The sequence below is a fragment of the Episyrphus balteatus genome, chromosome 1 (genome assembly GCF_945859705.1).
Source record: "Episyrphus balteatus chromosome 1, idEpiBalt1.1, whole genome shotgun sequence".
Lineage (NCBI taxonomy): Eukaryota > Metazoa > Arthropoda > Insecta > Diptera > Syrphidae > Episyrphus > Episyrphus balteatus.
In genome coordinates, this window is record NC_079134.1 from 146,180,566 (window position 1) to 146,201,596 (window position 21,031).

The following is a 21,031-nucleotide window of genomic DNA, read 5'->3' on the forward strand; positions in this document are numbered from 1 at the left end:
TCCCATCGTGTCAGCAACAATGCAATGTGATAATACTATTGGTCATATGGTTACTTAAAATGATACTAAAAATGTTTACTTAACAAAAACTGTATTGCGTTCTGTGCCCATGTTCTGTAACTTTTATCACTGGCGATAAAATATTTTAATGACCTAAAAATCCATTAAACCTCATCAAAATAAAAGAAATTTTGTTCCAGATCATATTTTCTTAATTCATAAATTCTGAATTTGAAATAAATTTTGCTTTATTTATGGAAGAAAGTGGATTTTAGAGACGTTGAAAAACGTTTATCGCCAGTGATAAAGTTACAGAACAGGGGCCCTGGGGTCATCAGCGCTCGCCATTTTGAATTTAACGAAGATCCGATTTTCTTGAACTGTCAGATTTTCAACTTAACAATAAAACGGTCAGTAGGTAGGTAGAATGCTCAACAAATTAATAAAAAACAATAAAGGCAAAGAAAAAGAAAATTTTTTAACGCTTTGTTGGATGTTTACATGTCTTTCTTTGCAATTAAAGCATGGAATACACAAACCCAATACAATCATCAGTGGCGTACGTTTATATTTTTGGGGCCCCTGGGGTAACCTTTTTATTAAATCAATATTATATTGTGTGGCTACCAATGCATTATACATTACAATGAATGACATAATTTGTCTCCCTTGTATCCGAAGTGATTCAAATACCTACATTTTAATTTACTTCGAAACTCAATTTAAGCTAACATTGTCTCCAGTGGGGGCCCTGGGGTCGGTCGGGGGCCCCGGGTTGCTGCCCCGCTTGCCCCAAGGGAGTTTACGCCCCTGACAATCATCGTTCACGATTTGCGTTGAACCGATATTGTTAGTAATATCGAAAGAACATCGGATACTTTAGTGCCCACACACGACACAATTATTATCGCGTGCGATTCAAATTTTGCACGATAATCAGTACGATAATTTGACATCTCAGGTCAAATATAAAATCTCAAATCTTCAAAAAGCCTTCTATAACTAAAATTTACATGTCATCCTGAAAACAGTTTTAGGAAGTCTGAAGTCTCCTTCCTTTTTTTATATTGTTGACTATTAAAGTCCTCTACAAGCTATAGCTTGCCAAATCGAAAAAATGGACCTTATGCAAGCTAAGTTACTTGGATTGTCACGCCTATAGAAACGCGTTAGCTTGGATTGAATTTTCAATAAAAAAAAACAACAATTTTTCTTGAAACCGAAGCATAGCCGTTTGCCAGAAAAATGCGACCGTATCACGCTGCGTGCGCCTCTGCTTAAGCCTAGTACGCAGCTGAAGCGAAACGAAATTTTCCATACAAATATTGTTAACGAAATCTTGAACGAAATTAATTTTTTTTTGTTTTTACTTTCAAACTTATTTTATGATGTTTTTTCTTGAATTTTTTTATTTCTACTTTTATTATTTTTACTTTGCTTTAAAACCATTTTTTCGTCGTCTTTGGTTTTAGGTGAGCCTTTATATCAAACTATTATTTCATCACACAATTACAGTATAGAATATTAAAAAAATTGAAGTTAGGTTACAGCAATAAAAGAATTGTTTCTTGAGTTTAAATGGTCACTGTGGTGTATGTGTACTATTTTTTATCACATTTTTGTTGGTTAAGAATTTTTATTCTTTTGCTGCAAAAATAATAAGTATAACCTTTTATAAATGTAAAGGAAGGTAAAAATAAAATTGATTTCCTACCATAAGTTTTTAAGTTTAAGTGACCATTTTATACCTATTACAAAGCACCAATTGTTGTAGATAACTTATGCGTAACGTTTCAAAAAACACTGTTAAATATTTTGCCAGAGTCAAAAACGGATTGCCAAAAATTGAAATTGCAAGTTGACCTTTAGAGCAAGTAATTCAGAAATTAATTTTCATTATGCTTTTTTTGTTGTGAAAAAAATGTGTGAAAAAAACTGAACATCTATTCTCAATTCTATTCTATAAATAAATAAGTAACACACTGATAATCTCTTTTTACATATCGTCATGGCTGATTATATTAAGTGTCACGGCTGTTACTTGTTATTGTTCACTTTTTGATTATCATCCTCGAAAAAGTTCCCAAGTTTACAAAACACCTGATTCAATTCTGATATTGCATTTTTGTATCTTTTTTTTTTTGTTCAATATTTTGTTTCGCTGAGAAAAAGTAATTAATATCTAAATTTCTTGTCATTTGATATCAGTGTTCTATTTATCTGTTTTCTATTATCAGCTGGGAACTCTTGTTTTTTCTTTTTTATTCAAAACGGAAACACATGTTCAACCTGATAGCTATAAAAGCTATAAGTTATGCTTTGAAAAGAACAGTGTTTCATTATAGAACCAACAAAATGCGACTATCAATTTTGGTTTTTGTTATTTTGGCGGTTTTTGCCTCTGTTGTTTTTGCAGCAAAAAAACAGGAACAACAATATTCATCAGATGAAAATGTAGAGGAAACAAGTATTAAGGAAACATTGAAAGAGAAGGCTCCTGTTAAGAAACCTTTGAAAAAGGAACCAAATGCAAAGAAACCGAGTCCCAATAAGAAACCAGTTCCACAAAAAAATAAAGAAGAAGAAGAATTTGAGGAAGATGCAATAATAGATGAAGAAATTCCTGAATCGATCAAGAAACCTTCACTTACTCCAGCAAATAAAAACAAAAATAAGAAAAAACCAATTGCTGATTCCAATGTTCCACAGCCACCAAAGAGGGGTCAAAAACCACCAAAGCCCATCAAAGAAAAACCTGATGAAGCAGACGACAACGATCTTCCATTTGATCTTCCAAAGCCACCAAGTCCTCCCAATGCATATGAATAAATAAAATTCTTTTCTCTTATTTTTTTTTTGTTTTTATAAAAAAATTCAAAATTTTTAATTTTTATATTTATAATTTGTGTATAATTTATTTAAAAAAAAAAATTAAATACTATATTTGGCTTTGGTTTTGAACTTAACTTAACAAAAATTTACACATTTTTTTAATGAATCACATGACCATGATTGGGACGATGATGATCAAAAAGACAACTACTGTGAGATTGCATCATGTTGTTGTTGGTGTTGTTGTTATTATTGTGATTTGTGTTGCTGATATTGTTATTCATTAAATTTGTATTGTTGTTATTATTATTATTATTCGTTAAAAGATTGTGATTTCGATAAATATCGTTTGAGTATTTTTCCGGTTGAGTCCATTCCATGGGCGCATAGTGTGATGTTAATTGTCTGCTTGCTTGAATATGTTGAAATGTAAAAGGCCAAGTCTGAAAGCAAAAAAAAAAACAAAATTTTGTTTTTAGTTTAAATGACAATTAAATACATTAAGGCCCAATTTATTCACTCTCCATTATTTTTAAAGGCTCCATTAAAAATTATAAAACTGTCAAATCGCATACAAATTTTAAAATTTCCCTTTTTTAATGGCGACTTTAAATTTAATGGAGTGTGAATAAATTGGACCTAAATACAATTAACTCAAATATCAATAAAAATCGAAAGGCCGCACACGTTGACAAAGTTTGATAGGCATTTATGGTTTCAGGACTATAACTGGCAACTATAACTCCAACGTTATTTTCTTTCTAAAAAGCTTGACAGGAGATTCTGTGAGGCATTATAAATTTAAAATTTTGGTGAGTTAACTTTGGGATTAAATGGAGAAATATACTTAGAATATGTACATTAGGGTGTCCGTTATTTCTCAAAGTGATGTTTTCGGGGGAGACACCCCCTAAATCGAAAGTTTAAGACCTAAATAAGGAGAATTTAGCAACAAAAATTTTTTTGGAGGTCTTAAACCCGTGCCTCTAAAGTCATACTTTTCCCATACAAATTTGTTAAACATTAAAAATTTTTTTTTTCTCGAGGAAAAGCATAAGCTTTTATTTGTTGATTGCGGGTCCTTTAAAAGATCGCATTCAAAGTTTCCTGTTATAAAATTTTATTTCGAATTTTGATAATACATATTAGCTGTTTTTGTAGTTTTTGCTATTACGTTTTATTTTTTTTCTTCTCAAAGTACACAACCTATAACAAAATTTTTGATGCAGTTTTATTAATTTTAAGTTGCATTAAAAAATGTGTGTATAAGTTAAAAAATTTAATATTTAACGATTTTTTAAGTTATTACTTAAATTTGTTGTCGTTTAAATTTATTTTTCTCGAAGTACAAAAGATTTGTTTACAATCTTTTTATTGGGTTTTGTTTAACAATTGTTCACCTTAAAAATGACATCAAAAAGATTGCAAACAAAGAATGTTTAGTATTTTATAGTATTTGGTTATAATTTTCATTTTTAACTTAATTTTTAATATGTTTTTATATATTAAATTAATAATTACACGTATAAAATACGTTCAGGAACTGTATGAGTTTCAATATTAAAGACAGAAAGGTACACTTCTTATACTCGTACAAAGTTTTATTTTCAACAATTAACGTTTTCGAGAATAGCAATTCTCATCTTCAGATTGTATAGCAAATTAAAAAATGATTTAAATAATTTTGTCAATAAAATCTAAACATAAATTAAAAAAAAAAAAATTTCTTAATAATAATTTTTAAAGGTTATAAACGAAATATATAATAAAGTTAAAGTGAATAAATGCATCTAGAATTTTGTCTCAAATATTTCTTTGGCCGAAAGTGGTTCTAAAAATTTGTGCAGCAAAGATCGTTCAAATGTTTTATTTTTGTTCATATTTTTTGTTTTATTTATGTAAATTTCTTCAAATGCATCTAATAATTTAGGTTTATTCTCGAAAATAAAACTTTGTACGAGTATAAGGAGCGTACCGTTCTGTCTTTAATGTTTTTATATAATGTTTTTTCAGTTTTCATTTTACCTAATTCTTATTAGAATTTCGTAACATCTTTTTTTTAATATTATTTAAAAGAAAGAAAAATTCTTAACAAAAAATGTTTTGCCAAAAAGTGGTGCTTGGGTTTTATCAAAAGGCGCAGGAAATTATTTACCCATTTTATTTGGTTTCAATACCTACATATGTATTGGCTGGGAATTGCATTGATTTAGTTGAAAATACGTTACATTGAAGATTACCAGTTAAGTACCCCCAAAGAAACCGGGCTAAAATAGCAGATAAGTCTTTGGTTTGGAAATAAGATCGTGTTCTTGCAGCGTGCTGCACCAAATTATAAAAAGGTCACAAGTGTGACCTTCAGACATTTTTGCTTAAAATTGCTTATTACTGAATTAAGAATATCAAAATTATACCACTTCACAAGTTAAATTAAAATCTTTAAATTGTTTGACACCCTCTTGGTGAATTGAAGTTTTATTGGAATATACCATCTGGATATCCAACTTTAAGTTGAACAAAACATTAGGTACCTACATGATTTATTGTCTTATTCCTCCAATCATAAACATCCTTTTGTATTCAAAATGTAACATAAATCGAAAAGATAGACAGAGTGGTACCATTTGTTAAATACCCTTAAGTACCCATCTAAAAAATCTTATCATCCGCAAACACATCATCACCGAAAACCACCGGGACATATAAATAAACAAATATTTTTTATTACTTTGATTTCCTCACGAGACGACTTTATTATGATGCTTTAAAATTTTCAAACAGGGAAAATCTCTTCTTTAATTGTTTGCATAAAGATTTAATATATGAAAGATATAATGCTGCTAACGATCCCTTTTTTATTTTTTTTTTTAATGAATCAAAATTCAACAAAAAAAAAAAAAATGGCTAAAGTGGTCCTCTGGCCAAACATAAACATACACAAAATCTCACTCTGAAACGCCAGGGTAAAAGACTCCTATAGGAGCAACGTTTTACAAGCAAATGTGCAAAAGTATGGCACATGTCTAAATTATTTTTTTGTTTAGACATCAAATCTGTTGAAGTGTGATTTCTCATTCTCATTATTTTATGGATGTTGGTTTGTTGTTCTTTGAATAAATGAACAAATGGTTCTCATCCTTTTTAGATTTGAATGCCATCGTTATTGATCATACGTATGTAAGTGTGGGAGCGATAATTGCCTATTTATCTGAGATAATTTGTGTTTATTGAAAAAGATGCGAGGAGGAAAATTTGTTTGAAATGACACTCACAAGTTCTTATGTTAAGTAGTGTCAGTTGTTCCAATTTAATATTTCAATCATTTTGAAAATAATTCAAATTTTATTGAACTTAGGCCGTGTGTGAATTGCGTTAAATAGTTAACACCGTGTAAAATTTTTGACACTATTGAAGTTAATAAATTAAAATTTGTTCCGCCTTTTTTCTGACATGATACTCTTTTTTAATAAAAAAAAAAAAAAAAACAAAACAAAACAAAACCATCTGCAAAACAAATTTAACCCAAATTTAACCAGGTCCCAGAGCCCAATAAATTTTTAATAGCTGAAAATTTTGTATTCACCTCAAAAGTGTCAAAAATTTTACACGGTGTTAACTATTTAACGCAATTCACACACGGCCTTACAATCTACATCTACAGGATAAGGCGGTTTAAAGCTTTTTTTTTTACGAAAAACCTCATGTTCTGACCAATCAGAGGCTTTTTAAATTCAGAACTTAAGTTGTCATTTAAGTGCCAGTTTTAACGAAAATTCGTTACTGGTGCAAATCCGACATAATCATGGTTAATATGGTTCTGACTCAGTGATTGAAAAATGCTGCCAAAGTCTATATTACATTTGACGATTTACGCAGGGACGATTTTTATTCCGTTTTTCTTGTGATTGGGTCGATAAACAAATAAACTCGTTTGTTGTGGTTAAAGCCTATTATACGCAAAAGTTTTAACCAAGCTAAAACTTAGCTGAAAATTTTGGCCGGAAGGTTTTGCAGGTCATACAGCAATGTATGTACAAAGTTTTGTAAAATTCACAGACAAGATTTTTTAAATAATGTAAAATTTTTTTTAAATTGATTAAGGCCCAATTTATTCATGCCGGATTTACAATATTATGAGACAGGATTTTTTCTTGTCCATTTAAATCTTAATGATTTTTTTTGGTAATGATTTTTTTTGGCTAATTGTCTATTTTTGACCGGATATAGAAGATTATAATATGTGTAAAAAGAAGGAAATTATTTGGTCAAACATCGAAAATTAGATATCAATTTTACTCTGGCAACCAGCGTTCCCAACCCATTCAGTCCAAATTATGCCTCACTTGAAAAAAAATTATGCCTTTTCAAATAAATTATGCCTCAATTTAAATTTCTTAGTTTATGTTTAAAAAATTATATATACAAAAAGTGCAAGTACACAAAACGAAATGTTTATTTAATTAATTTATACATTAAGGGCCAATTTTTCAATAGTCAGATAAACCTCAGATAGATTCCTAGGAATAAAAATTTTTTATATTGAAATTTATTCTTCTGATAATCTAACTGACGATTGAAAAATCAGGGCTAAGGCAACTTATTTGTCACGTAACGGCAACTTATTTTTTTCGGAAGGAATATTTCAAGACGTTGCTTCAAATAATTGAAAGAAATTAGCGGCCAATTTTTTTCACTACTAAAAAATATTAGCCCATTTTAGACCATTTTACAGCAACAAAATTAGATTCTTTTCTAGTAAAAGTGAAAAATTAAACACTAACAAGAGTTAAATGGTAAAAAACAATTCTGTAGATAAAATTTCGAACAACCTTTGTTTAAAAGATTTATGTATAATATATTAGTTTTGTCTTTTTTTTATCAAAATATTTAAAATATTATAAGAAACCTTTAAAATATAAATCAAGAGTAGAATGAAAAAATTATGCCTTTTTGGCAAAAAGTAAGCCTCAATGCCTTGCTAATAAAATTATGCCTGAAAGGCATAATTATGCCTCAGTTAGCATCGCTGCGCGCAACGCTCTCGTCACGTCCTTTGTATATAAAATCTATAGTACTATCATGAAAAAAAAACAGCGCCACCAAAAAAGTAAGCTAACGAACGAACTAAAAAATATGTCAAATTTCAAACAGAAATGTATATCTCATCTCCTTATACTCCCATTATTAATTCGATCTAAGCGGCCTCGCGACCACTCAGGTAACGAACAAACTAAAAAATTGCACTTCATGATAGTACTATAGATTTTATATACAAAGGTCGCGTCGTCTCGCAATATTGTAAAGCAGGCATCACTCTTCAATAAAATTAAAGTCTCCATCAAAAATTAGAAAACTGTCAAATCCTATAAAATTTTTTTAAATTTCCCCTTTTTAATGACGGCTTTAATTTTAATGGAGCGTGAACAACTTGGGTCTAATAGTTTTCCCGTTTTTTTAAGAACAATTCTATCATCTCTGACATCTAGGGGAAAAAAGTTCTAGTACTCTCCACAAATTTCATATACCAAAATTTTGATAAGAATTAAGCTGATGCTTGGAGAGAAAAATGTCAGCTAAAATTTATCGTGATCTATGTATAAGCCTTTACAGAGTAAACCTTTAAGTTTTTAACCCTTGATGTTGCTTATAAGGTCAATTTTTTACTAAACCTCCGTGCACAGTCTCCAATAAAACACGGTTTAAGCATTTTGACGTTTATAAGTATTTGAAGTTTAGTTTAAGGGCCACTTGGCGATACTAATTTGCATAAAATGAGTAGGTACGTTAAATTTTTCATGGAAATAAATAAAATCTACTAAAAATATCGTGATCATTTCATTACTTCGGAGAGAGGTATTTAAAAACAAAAAAACATCATTGCGCCACTTAGACGCGACAAATTTTCAAATCCCTTTCCTAAAATCATTTGAAGAGACTCTTCACTATCAATGCGTATGCTCTTCTTTTCTCTGCTTGTTTTTCTTTTGTAGAAAATGTTATTCAATACGTCTTACAGAGCCATCCTTATAATACTGACAAAATTACAAGACCAAACTCTAAGGATTGTTATTAGTGAGTTGTCACTCATTCAGCGGTATCTTCAGTTTATTTTCAAGTAAAAGAACTGCTCTTCAATCAGACAAACATATCTGATTACCAGGAAATTTATATTTTTGTTCAAAATTTTGTTTTGCTTTGATTTGAAAAATTATAAAAAAAAAAGACAAGAAGTATTTAAAGTACATAGGAAGGTATATCAATCGTTTTCTAAGTTTTTAATCTTGAAGATTTCTTGCAAAAAATAAGAACATATCAACTAAATGACACAATGTCAAAAATGTGACGTGTAGACGTTTTGGACGTTCATTCAAAGAAGAAACCGAGAAAAGGCAAAAATATAATATTTCTTATTCTACATTAAATGTATAAGGTCATACGATCTTTTCTTTACAACTTTAAATTTATCAATTCTCAATATCCACTTCCTGAAACGTAATAAAACTGAACTATAATTTATCAGTTTTTAAGAACCTATTTACGATTCTGTTCTAAAAATAGACCCATTTTTTTCTCATCCCCATGGTTGAAGAGAATTCGGTCATTCCCACAAAATAACCACTTAACACAATCCACCTGGTGTTCAAATCTAGAATATGAATAAGGAGTGTAACCAAGCACGTTAGATCTCAATTTTTTTGAAGTATGGATGCAATGCCAACAATTTGACAAATGTCACTATTTTAAATATTTTTGATGTATTTGATTTGCAAATTTATTTTCTTATGATGTTTAGTTTGATTCTTACCATGCTTTGCGGTGTTTGATGGAATCTAAAAGCTGGTTCAACATCCATTGATTCATCTGTACCACCTTCGAGGAGTGTTTTTAATTGTTTAATATAGATCGTAGCTAGTCTTAAGGTATCTAATTTGGAAAGTTTTGTATCTGGAGGAATGTTTGGAAGTTTGGTTTTAAGCCGGCCAAAGGCACTGGACAAAACGCGCATGCGTGCTCGTTCGCGAGCATTTGCGGCATTCCTCTGAATTGGTGGATTGCCATTTTTTGAACCTGAAATAAAAGAAAAAAAAAACAAATATTTAAATGTTGTATTCACTAAGCGTTACTTGGGCCAAAATACTATTTGATGTCTAAAAATCATGAGGAAGAAGTTTAAATTAATGGAAAAAACTAGAGTAAGTTATATAAATAGGAAACTGTTTTAGAATTGTTTAGAAATCAGGGTAACATTGTGGGCGGCTACATATATTGGTAACGCAGTTGATTTTCATACAAAACATTGCCGTTTCAGAGCATCAGTTTCTTGAATCAATTCCAATAGATATTTATTTCACATCAAATTAAAATAAATAAAAAACATTTTACATTGTGTCCCCAGAAAGGAATAGAATCTTAGTTACCCTGCGTTACCATGTGAAAAAAAAAACTAAAAGCTACTGTATTTTAGTTTAATGTAGGTACCTCATTAAGTTCGACTTTTTGTATAGCCTTTTAAATGATAGCCATTGTTCAGGGCAGGGGGACAAGTTTTTTTAGTGCATCAAGTTGACTGAAATTTTGTACTTTAGCGATTGGTATAAATGCAACAAAAGAGTTAAAGAGTTAATTTCGCCATTTTTAAAACTTTTCGCTTCAGTATGTAACTATTATTTATATTAAATGTGATCATTATAAATGACTCTACCAAAAGAAGCGTTTTAAACCAATAGTTCTCCAAATGTAACAGTAACTTTTTTTAATGCATTGTTTTCCATTAAAAATAAAAAAAAAATATTTATTTCACGTAAAAAAATGTTGCATTAAAAAAAATGTTATTGCAACTGAAAAATATTTTTCATTAAAAAATAAATTTTATTGCAAATACAAAATTTTCTGCATTGAAACAAAAAAAATTAATGCAAAATGGGTGCATTAAATATTTTTTTTATATTCATCTAATTTCTCCAAAATTGTAAGAAATTCGAAGAATATTAAAAAAAAATATTTAATGCACACATTTTGCATTGATTTTTTTTTCAATGCAGAAAATTTTTATTTGCAATACATTTTTTTTTGGTTCAAATAGTTGCAATAACATTTTTTTGTAATGCAAATTTTTTTTTATTTACAATAAATATTTACATATTTTAATGCAAATATTCTTCAGTTGCAATACCAAAATTTTTTTAATGCAATTTTTTTTTTCAGTAGCAATAAATATTTTTTTTTTTAAGTAATTTTGTTTTTATTTGCAAAAAATATTTTTTTAATTTCAAATGCATTTTTTTTTCATTGATATTTTTATAACTCTGGTTTAAATGCCCGACGAGGTCTTTAATATTCCAAATGAAAACTTATGCTTAAGGCCGTGTGTGAATTGCGTTAAAAATAGTTAACCCCGTGTAAAATTTTTGACGCTATTCAGGTGAATAAAAAAATTTCAGCTGTATGGCTTATTGTTTAATATTTTTCTCTGTCCTTTTTCTGCCATGAAACTCAAAAACCAATCTGCAAACAAAATTTAACCTAATTTAACCAGGTCCCAGAGAGCCCATTAAATTTTTAACAGGTGAACATTTTTTATTCACCTTAATACATAATAGTGTCAAAAATTTTACAAGGGGTTAACTATTTAACGCAATTCACACACAGCCTAAGTTGCTAAGGTTGCTAATAGAGTAACGTGTTTGAAAATGGAAATAAATTTCAATTTGATGTTATTAAAGCCGTGTGTGAATTAGGTAAAATATTTAGCTGAGGTTAAATTTTTGACACTATTGAGGTGAAAAGATACATTTTTAACTGTCAAAGGTGTATATCCTGCTCTAGGGGTAGGTTCATTTTTCCCAAAAGGTTTTGTTTTTTTTTTATAAATGATCTAGAATTAAAAAAAAAAGAAAGATAATTGTGAATGCAATACAACAATATGAGTGCTAAAGAGCAGACTAAATTTTTGACTTTTGAGTTTATCTTTTCACTTCAATAGTGTCAAAAATGTATCCTCAGTTAAATATTTAACACAGTTCACACACGGCCTAAATGAATAAGTGGAGTAACAAGTCGGAGGGTGTAACGAAAACTACTTTTTTCAACTTTTCCATAATCGTAATGTTAACCATGATTAAAACCTCGAAACCAATATGAAGGATGTAGGTTACTTGCTCTACAGCAACTAAAAACGGAAATACCATAGCCGTGTTATATTGTTACTCAGTATTTTACTGAGTAAACATTTTATGGTGTAAACAACAACAATTGATTACTTTTATTTGTTTATTAATAAAAAATTACTCTATAAACCAACAAATAAAAAACTTTTGTTTATCCTTAGCAATCTTTTGTTGTTGCTTCCCGTGTAAAATTTTACTGAGCTCAGTACTGAGTTACCAATAAAACACGGCTCATATCTCCATTACCCAGAAAAAAAAACTATTCCGACAAAAAAGTTAACTACAATTTTAAATACATGTCAGAAAAATACCAAAATACATATATAAATGCTCAAAATGGTGGTTGGTCGTTGTTGCTTTTAATAAAAACAAAATTGTTTCTTTTGATCAAATATTCCCAGTGATGAATTGACCTATTGACCATAGATGTCCATAGGCTATTATCGACTGAGGCTTTCAGTGGACACTGCTAAAACGCCTTATTTCTTATATAAAATGACCATTCAAAAACTAAAATTCATAATTTGTTTATTCGCTCCTAAACTATTATCTTTTAACTCTATATTCTTTTTGAGCTTAAAATAAAGCTTAGTAATAATTTTAATACACTTTTCACAGTGCATTAAATTTAAAGCCGTCATTTAAAATGATACATTTAAAAATTCGTATGCGATTTGACAGAATTTCAACTTTTAATGGCGTCTTTAAAAAATATAATGGAGAGTGAATAAATTGAGCCTTAGTTTGAAGGAAATAAAAACTTTAAACTCTGATTAGTCAATTTACCTATTGAAAATGTTGCTAAGCACCTTTTCAACTTCTTTTTCTGTTTTGTTTAGCAACATCTGTTTTTCGTCTTTTTAGCTAAAAAATTGTTTATTGAGATTTTGAAAAGTAATCGTTCTCATTCTTATTTAATGTCCTGTGAGCGTCTGGATAGGTTTACCTACATCTTCTTTGCAGTAGTAACGACCCGTTACGATAAGCTTCAATTATAATTATAATTAATTAATGGTAAATGAAAACATCCATTTGGTTGAAATTATTTTATTCAATGAACCAACAAAAAAAAAACTTGAATATGATATTACAAATTCAAAATAATTTTTAAAATCTTATCCAAACAAAGTTGAATATTTAAAATTTGGCCAGAACTATTTTTACATTCTTCACCGAAACGGCTTTGTCCTCCATTTTCATCTATATAATTTAACACACAAGCATTGATATCAACAACTGCGCCGGAATTATCTTTTTTACAATTTTTAGTAATATGTCCAAGATTAACATCTACAAGTTCAAGTGGTTTACTTAAGCCACCAAGACCTCCATCAGATCCTGCAGCAACTGTAGAAATGGCAATGATTGCCATTAAAGCAACGAACATCAGTTTGAATGAGAACATTTTTAGAAATTTGTAGTAGAAGTCTTCTTGTGTAAAAGTAGAAACTAATGATATTCAAATGAATTGTTGCCCTTTTATACCAAAAAAATGAAAAGTTTATCCTACGAAATAAAATGTTAACTAAATATAATGAAGGCTAACCAATTAAAAATATCATAAATTGTGAAGAATAAACGAGTTATTTATTACAATAATATACATTAAGAAAATAAAAACTTATGTAGGTATAATCTTGTACAAACAAAATAGTTCTTAGTCTGATAAAACTTTTGGTACTTTGGGCTTAACCTTCTGTTTTATTATTAACACGCTTTTATTAGATTCACTTGTAACCAACCGAATAACTTACTAAAGCAGACAGAGTTCTTCCGCTGTCACAGCAAAAGTTGGTTTAAAAAACCATTCATTTGAACAACGGAATTTGAGTCATGATGCTTTTTGAGCTATAGATATCAACTTCTGGTTTATTTTCCACACGACTTATCCGATTTAAACAAAAATTCTTATGCAACCAACAACTTTCATACACATTTGTTGAAAAAAAAAAAACAAAATCAAATTTTTCTTGATTTTACTAAATTCAAGTTGGCATCATTGGATTGGATTGCAAGTTTTGAAAGTTGTAAGAAAAGCCTTGTCTGAAGATCTAGCTTTTGTCCTCCTCAATAGTTTTCTCCGAATCTAATATTAAATTCTCCAAATCAAAAACCGAAAGCCCCCTAAAGAGGCAGCCTTTTAATCATAAGGAATTACCGTGTGTTCTTTTTTTGGCAAGCGTTCACATAATTGGTGAAGGGTGAAGCGGATAGCGAATAAAGTCGTGAATCGTCAAATTTGTTCATATTTGGTTGGTATGTATAATGTAGTACTTATTTCTTTGTGTTGTAGTCTCCATATTGTGTGCATGAATGTATAATATAAGGGAAACCGAAGAAGTTATGAATAGTAGAGTTATGTGCGACAGAGTTATGCGCGTCAAAGTTATGAAAAACCGAAGCTATGAAAAATCGAAGTTATGAAAAACCAGAGTTATGAACACTAAAGCTATAACACGTGGTTTTTGGGTTGGCATACACAGGAGAAAAGTATTCAAAAGGTAGAGCATGTAGGTTGAGTCAAGACAAGATAAGCATTGTACGGTTTAAAAATTCGAATTAAATGTACAATTCTGTAAACGTTGCCGTTGTTTCTTAATAATTTCTTTGAAGTGAAAACTTCTTTAGTATCGTAGTGACGCGACAGGAAAAATCAATTGATTATAACTTTTTTGTTTTAAAAGATAGATAAATAAGATTTATACTGTAGATAGGTAATTAAATAAACTATTATTGTGCAAATTTGCAAGCAATTTCATATTCTATATCCTGAGATAACTGTAAGAAGATGTTCTTTTTCTAGACACGTAATATCTTTTGATCTAGAGCACATAAACATTTTATTTGACTTTAATACGCATGCTGATAATATTACCTTACATTGATATATAACAAATAACGGTAAATGCTCCACAAAATAGGGGAAAGGTGCGAACAGTGAGACAGTGCAAACAGTGAGACAATCCATTTTTCTCTTTTCTGAAAATAAGCACAGTAACTCTAGTTTGGGTCAAAACGTTTATTTCCCTGTCTGCGTATTTTAATTTTGTCCCGACTTAATTAAAGCTGTCCATTTTCCTACACCGTAAAATATCACACAAAATCAGGTGAATGTAGTTTTTGGAGTGTTATAAAAACAGTGTATAACACAAAAAAATCTGGTTAGTGGACAGAACTTTTTTTTACATATGTATTATATTTATATGTATGTTCTTTCATAAAAAAATATCATGTAATTATAATTCCTTCTCGTTTTTTGTAATTTTATATTTTTCCGAAAAATGACAAAAAGTAAACAGTGAGACATTATGTAAAAGCAAACAGTGAGACATAGATTTTTTAAAAAGCAAACAGTGAGACATATAGATTTAAAAAAAAATCTATTATTATAGCATGACTTCAATATGATTTCGTAGTGTTTTTTCTTTCGTTTTTTTTTTTTGGCTTTTTGTTATTTTTTTTTTTGAAAAAATGGGTTACAGTAACATAAATTAATTAATACTTGTCAATTACCTAATTATTTGACGTTTTCGTAAATTTATTTTTTCACCTAAGAATGTCTAACTGATCGCACCTCTTGCAAACAGTGAGACGTTTTGACTTTTTCTACATTTTAGTCCAATGTGATGCTCTCATCCATTTTTGCAACATTAAGATAAAATATGTCTTAAACTGTCTTCAAAGTTTCGTTAAGCTATCTTGAAAACATTCTAAGATATACCAATTTAAAAAAGGGTGTCTCACTGTCCGCACCTCTCCCCTACACAATCTCAAATTGAAAAACTTGAAAAACACCTCAAAACACCTGTGGAGATCTGTTGCCGATGACCAGCCATTAGTCAGTTTAGGAAGTACCGTAATCTCAGTTTGAAAATTCCACATAGTTGGCTTTAAAAAATTCTTATTTTTTGATATTGATACGTCATATAAAACTTGAAATAAGCTTTCAGATGATATAAAATTTATCATTGGTTGTCATTTAAAAAAAAATATATTTAATGTGTTAGAAGAGAAAAAAGATTCATTTTTTTGCTTTTTTGTGATTTGGTTCAAAATAATTTAGCTCTTTTTATAGATGTTGTAAGACATGGTCGATATAAATATTTTGAGCTGAAACAATAAACTTTCAGATGATATACAATTTATACTTATAAGTTGTCATATAAAATCATGGATTTAAAGGTGATAGAATAAAAAAAAGGTAGATTTTTTTCAATTTTTTTTTTGCAAGAAAAATGATTTTTTAAGGTTTCACTTCTACCACATGTGAATTGCACACATGAATTTTTTTTTATTTATTTAAATTAATTTTTTAGAAAATTGCCCTCCCTCCTAAAGGGGAGGGGGAGATAGACCCCCTCGCATAGTAAAAAATGATTGTATTGATTTCTTCTAAAAAAAACCGTTGTCAAATCCTGGCGCCCAAGTTATCCTACTACGTGCCAAATTAAGATTTTTGTTCGGTGCCTAATCGTTAGAATTTTTGATCGTAAATTTTTTTTTTGTTCTAAGCCAATTTTGGACTTATTTTCTTAAAAAATATTTCGTTTGATTTGGAAATAAATATTATTTTTGAATATTTTTTTAAAACAGCATGTTGTTTTGAAAACATATACTTTAAATTGATGTAGAAGTTGGGAAAATGACGAAAAAAATGGAATTTTTGAACTTTGTCAGCTTATAAATTCTAGGTGGTTTTACCAAACCACATGTTTTATACATTGTTAAATGTCTAAATGTCTTCTATCCAATCCAAAACTGTATAAGGAAATCTAAAATGGGTACAAATTTGACGAAGCTAGATTTTTTTCAATGGGTGAAGGTCCAAAAAACGTTTTTTTGCCCCTAACTGCAGATTTTAAGGGTTTAACTGAGTTTTTGAATAACGTTTCGTGATCAGTGCAACTAGCTCTACAAATCGTGATAGATCTCCACCCGCGTATATTTTTAAACCTTGTTTTAAATCAAAAAGCATCATTACTTCAATTCCGTTGTTAAAAATAAAAGTTTTTTTTTAAACCAACTATTGCTGTGACAACGGAAGAATTCCGTCTGCTTTTTCAGACATTATTTGTAAGTTATTCGGTTAGTTACAAGTGAATCTAATAAAAGCGTGTTAATAATAAAAAAGAAGGTTAAGCCCATTGTACCAAAAGTTTTATCAGACCAAGAACTATTTTGTTTGTACAAGATTACACCTACATTAGTTTTTATTTTATTAATGTATATTTTTGTAATAAATAACTTGTGTGATGGGAGTGTTTATTCTTCACTATTTATGATATTTTTATTTGGTTAGCCTTCATTATATTTAGTTAACATTTTATTTCGTAGCATAAACTTTTTAGTTTTTTGGTATAAAAGGGCAACAATTCATTTGAATATCATTAGTTTCTACTTTTACAAAAGAAGACTTCTACTACAAATTTCTAAAAATGTTCTCATTCAAACTGATGTTCGTTGCTTTAATGGCAATCATTGCCATTTCTACAGTTGCTGCAGGATCTGATGGAGGTCTTGGTAGCTTAAGTCAATTATCACTTCTAGATATTGATCTAAGTGTTATTAATAAAAATTGTAAAAAAAATGATTCCGGCGCAGTTGTTGATGTTGATATCAATACTTGTTTGTTAAATATTATAAATGAAAATGGAGGGCAAAACCTTTTCGGTGAAGAATGTGACACCAATGGTTCTGGAATCATTTTAAATATTGAACTTTGTTCTGCTAAAATATCAAAAATTTTGAAATAGTAATTTCTTTTTAAAGTTTTTTTGTTGGTTCATTGAATAAAATAATTTCAACCAAATCGATGTTTTCTTTGTGATATAATGACATTTTCATTTACCCAATGTATACTAGCATTAGCATCTAACAAATAATATAGCTTAGAGTTACGGGTTGTTACTACTGCAATGAAGATGTAAAAACCTATCCACACGCTCAAAAGACATTAAATAAGAATGAGAACGATTTCTATTCAAAATCTCAATAAACACTATGTAAGCTGGAAAGAAGAGAAAAATGTTGCTAAAGAAAAAAAAAAAAAAGAAGATGTAGGTTCTTAGCAACATTTTCAGAAAGTTGACTTATCAGTGTTAAAAAGTTTTTATTTCCCTCAAACCAAGGCCCAATTTAGTCACTCTTCATTATATTCAAAGATGCAATTAAAAGTTGTAAATGTGTCAAATCGCATACGAATTTCAAAATTTCTTATTTATTATGGCGGTTTTAAATTTATTGGATTGTGAATAAATATAACCAAAGTACATAATATATTATGTAGATAATAATTACTGAACTTTATTTTGTGCTCAAAAAGAATATAGAGGAAGTATGGCAATAGTTGATAATAGAATATGAACATTAATATGGCCAATTCATCACAGGGAACATTTTATCAAAAGAAATCATTATTTTTTGTTACTTAAAAACAACAACGAACCACTATCATTTTGAAAATATTTACTTGGATTTTTTTGATATTAATTCTTTTATTCGCCAATGTCCCAGTTAAATTTTCTAAAATAGAAATATTTTATTTATTTTAATCTAATCAATTAATGAATTTTTTTGAAGGAGAATGAGAATTTCGGACGTTTAGCGGCCATTAATGAAAGTGATATCAGCAAATGAAAGAACTATAACTTTTACTATAGACGTTTTGTTCTATTGCATTAAAAATGTATAGTATTGCAATGTTATTATTGTTAATGCATTTTGCCATGTGTGAAGGACAAAAATTAACTTTTATTTTATGTACAGGGTGTCCCATTTTAAGGGGTGATTTGCAAAGTTCATATTTGAAAGTTGAAATACCTTGACCCATGTTATTCTTTGTAACTACGCACATAGGGGTATTTGCCAATTTTACGCGGACAAAATTATTTTTCCGGTTTATCTTCATCAACATCGTAAAAGCTTGTATTTAGTACCGAAATAAAGTGTTTTAAGTGTTGATTTCAATGAAAACATTTTTCTTCCTAAACCACTTTTTCAAGAATGGATCCCAAAGGTTTGTTAAAGCGCTTATAAATGGAGTTCTATTAATGGTATCGCCAAGATAAAGGTCTTAAAATTTAGGAAAAATCATAAGGATTCAGGTTCTGTAATTCAAGAAGTTGAATCTTAAAAAAAAACTTAAAATATGGATGCTGAATACAAGGTAACCATTTTTCAAAACCTAAAATCTTTAAGAACGGCAAATGTGTCGAAGTTGCACTTAGTTGCACATTTTTTTTACAGATTCAATTAGATAAGAGTTTAACCTTTAGAAAACATAAAATTTTATCGCACAATAATGTGAAATTGTATAACTTATCTCCTTACCAACACAGAAATTTTGTTTTTTATGATTATTTTATATTAAGATTCAACATATCACTTTTTTGTTTATAAAGTAATACAACATTTAGATACAACATCTAGACAGTTTCGTATCTCATTATCAATATTCCATAAAAACTTTTTTCTACATCCACTTCAAAAAAAAGTACTTACTTAAGCACAGTCGCTAAATTACAAAAAAAAATTATTTTTTTCTTTGGGCTAAAAACTTTGAACTCTAGAGCGCTGCTGTTAGTCACCTGAAGGGATAATCAATTTTAAAACTGTAAGAAAATGCTAAGCAAGTTATCTACTTTTAGTAGGATGTTGATTTTTTACGTTTGGATCAGTTTAAAATTTCGTGTTTTGTCCGCCTAAATTGACTAAATACCCCTATGTGCTACGTATGCGTTTGAAAAAAATGTTGATATCTTTTTACATGTTTTAAGATAAAATTATAGCATAATCTAGAAATATCGAAACTTACTATTAGAACTAGCATCTTCATCAAAGTCATCATCGAAAACATCAAAAGGACTCGCTGCTCGTTTTAATTTCGGCATTTAAAAGTGAAGTCTTGTTTTCTTATAAATTTACTATAATTATTTTAATAATTTAAGCGCACCTTTTTCTTCAATTTATTCACATGTAAGTGGTATTTATTTTTTATTTCAAAATTTTTCAAAAAACACTTGAAAAACAAAAAAAACACTTAACACAAAAAATCACAACACTTTGATCGCGACACGCACCATTTGACTATGCAACGATGAAGGATCACTTTAAAGTATTATCGTCTCAAAAATTTGTTTTTCCACTTTAAGAGATTTTACTCTCAATTCAAAAGTGTGACTATTTTTAACACATGTGGGCGGGAAATTTTTCCAATTATGAATTTTCATTGGTTCATTTTTCAGAAGCAGTTTTTCCAATGTTTGGATGTAATGTTTTTTTTAGACACGCCTTTGGAATATAGGAAAATTTGTTATTGTTTTCTTTTTTTTTCTATGTGCAGTTGTGCAAATGTGTAAGTTTTGTTGTTTATGACGTTTTAATTTGTTTAGGATTTGTTTTTGATTTGGAATACAATAATTACTGATATCCTTGTATAATTAGATGATAAAGTCATATGAGTCAAAACCATGGAAGTTGAAAATTTCACTTTCAAAAATATGGCTACGAGCATTATAATATTTCGATTAGATGGGTACTCTAACGAATTTAATAAATATTTTATAATTTTGAAAGTGATATTTTTTTGACAGTACATCGGATAGAAACTTTTTTCTTTTCTGACTTTCTTAAACGTCATGTTCAATTTGAGCAATTATTGTATATAAAAGCTTAATATAGCTTTAATAAAAATTTTAAAAAAATTAAATATGTAATTTTTTGAATCATTTTTTTTTATTTCGATACGAAATTTGGTTCAAATTTTATTTTTAATTAAATAAAAACAAATTTAAAAAAATTCACCCGACCTGGGATCTGAACAAGTGATCTGGCTATAGTAAATCGACGTACTGGTACTATTGATGGGACATGGGATAAATTCTAGAACAGAATAGTTTTCTAATTTATTTAAAAGCAGCCAACTCGCTTATTTACAGCAACCATCTCAGACCCCCTCTACCTCTATACCTACATAAAATCCAGAAATTTAAAACTCGCACTTTGTATTTCAGCCAAACAAAACAATCAGCTTT

The 21,031-nt window shown here is 29.1% G+C and overlaps 1 protein-coding gene across 1 annotated transcript; it reads right to left on the bottom strand.

Annotated features, from left to right (window-relative positions):
• Positions 1-2,922: 2,922 nt before the first annotated feature.
• On the bottom strand, positions 2,923-20,287 carry LOC129907358 (nuclear transcription factor Y subunit gamma-like). The gene is made up of 3 exons (XM_055983517.1): positions 19,813-20,287; positions 9,638-9,900; positions 2,923-3,275 (listed from the first exon to the last, which is right to left on the bottom strand). The coding sequence occupies exons 1-3, from the start codon at positions 19,886-19,888 to the stop codon at positions 2,991-2,993; spliced, it is 624 nt and encodes a 207-aa protein (XP_055839492.1). The 5' UTR covers positions 19,889-20,287; the 3' UTR covers positions 2,923-2,990.
• Between the last annotated feature and the right edge of the window lie 744 nt (positions 20,288-21,031).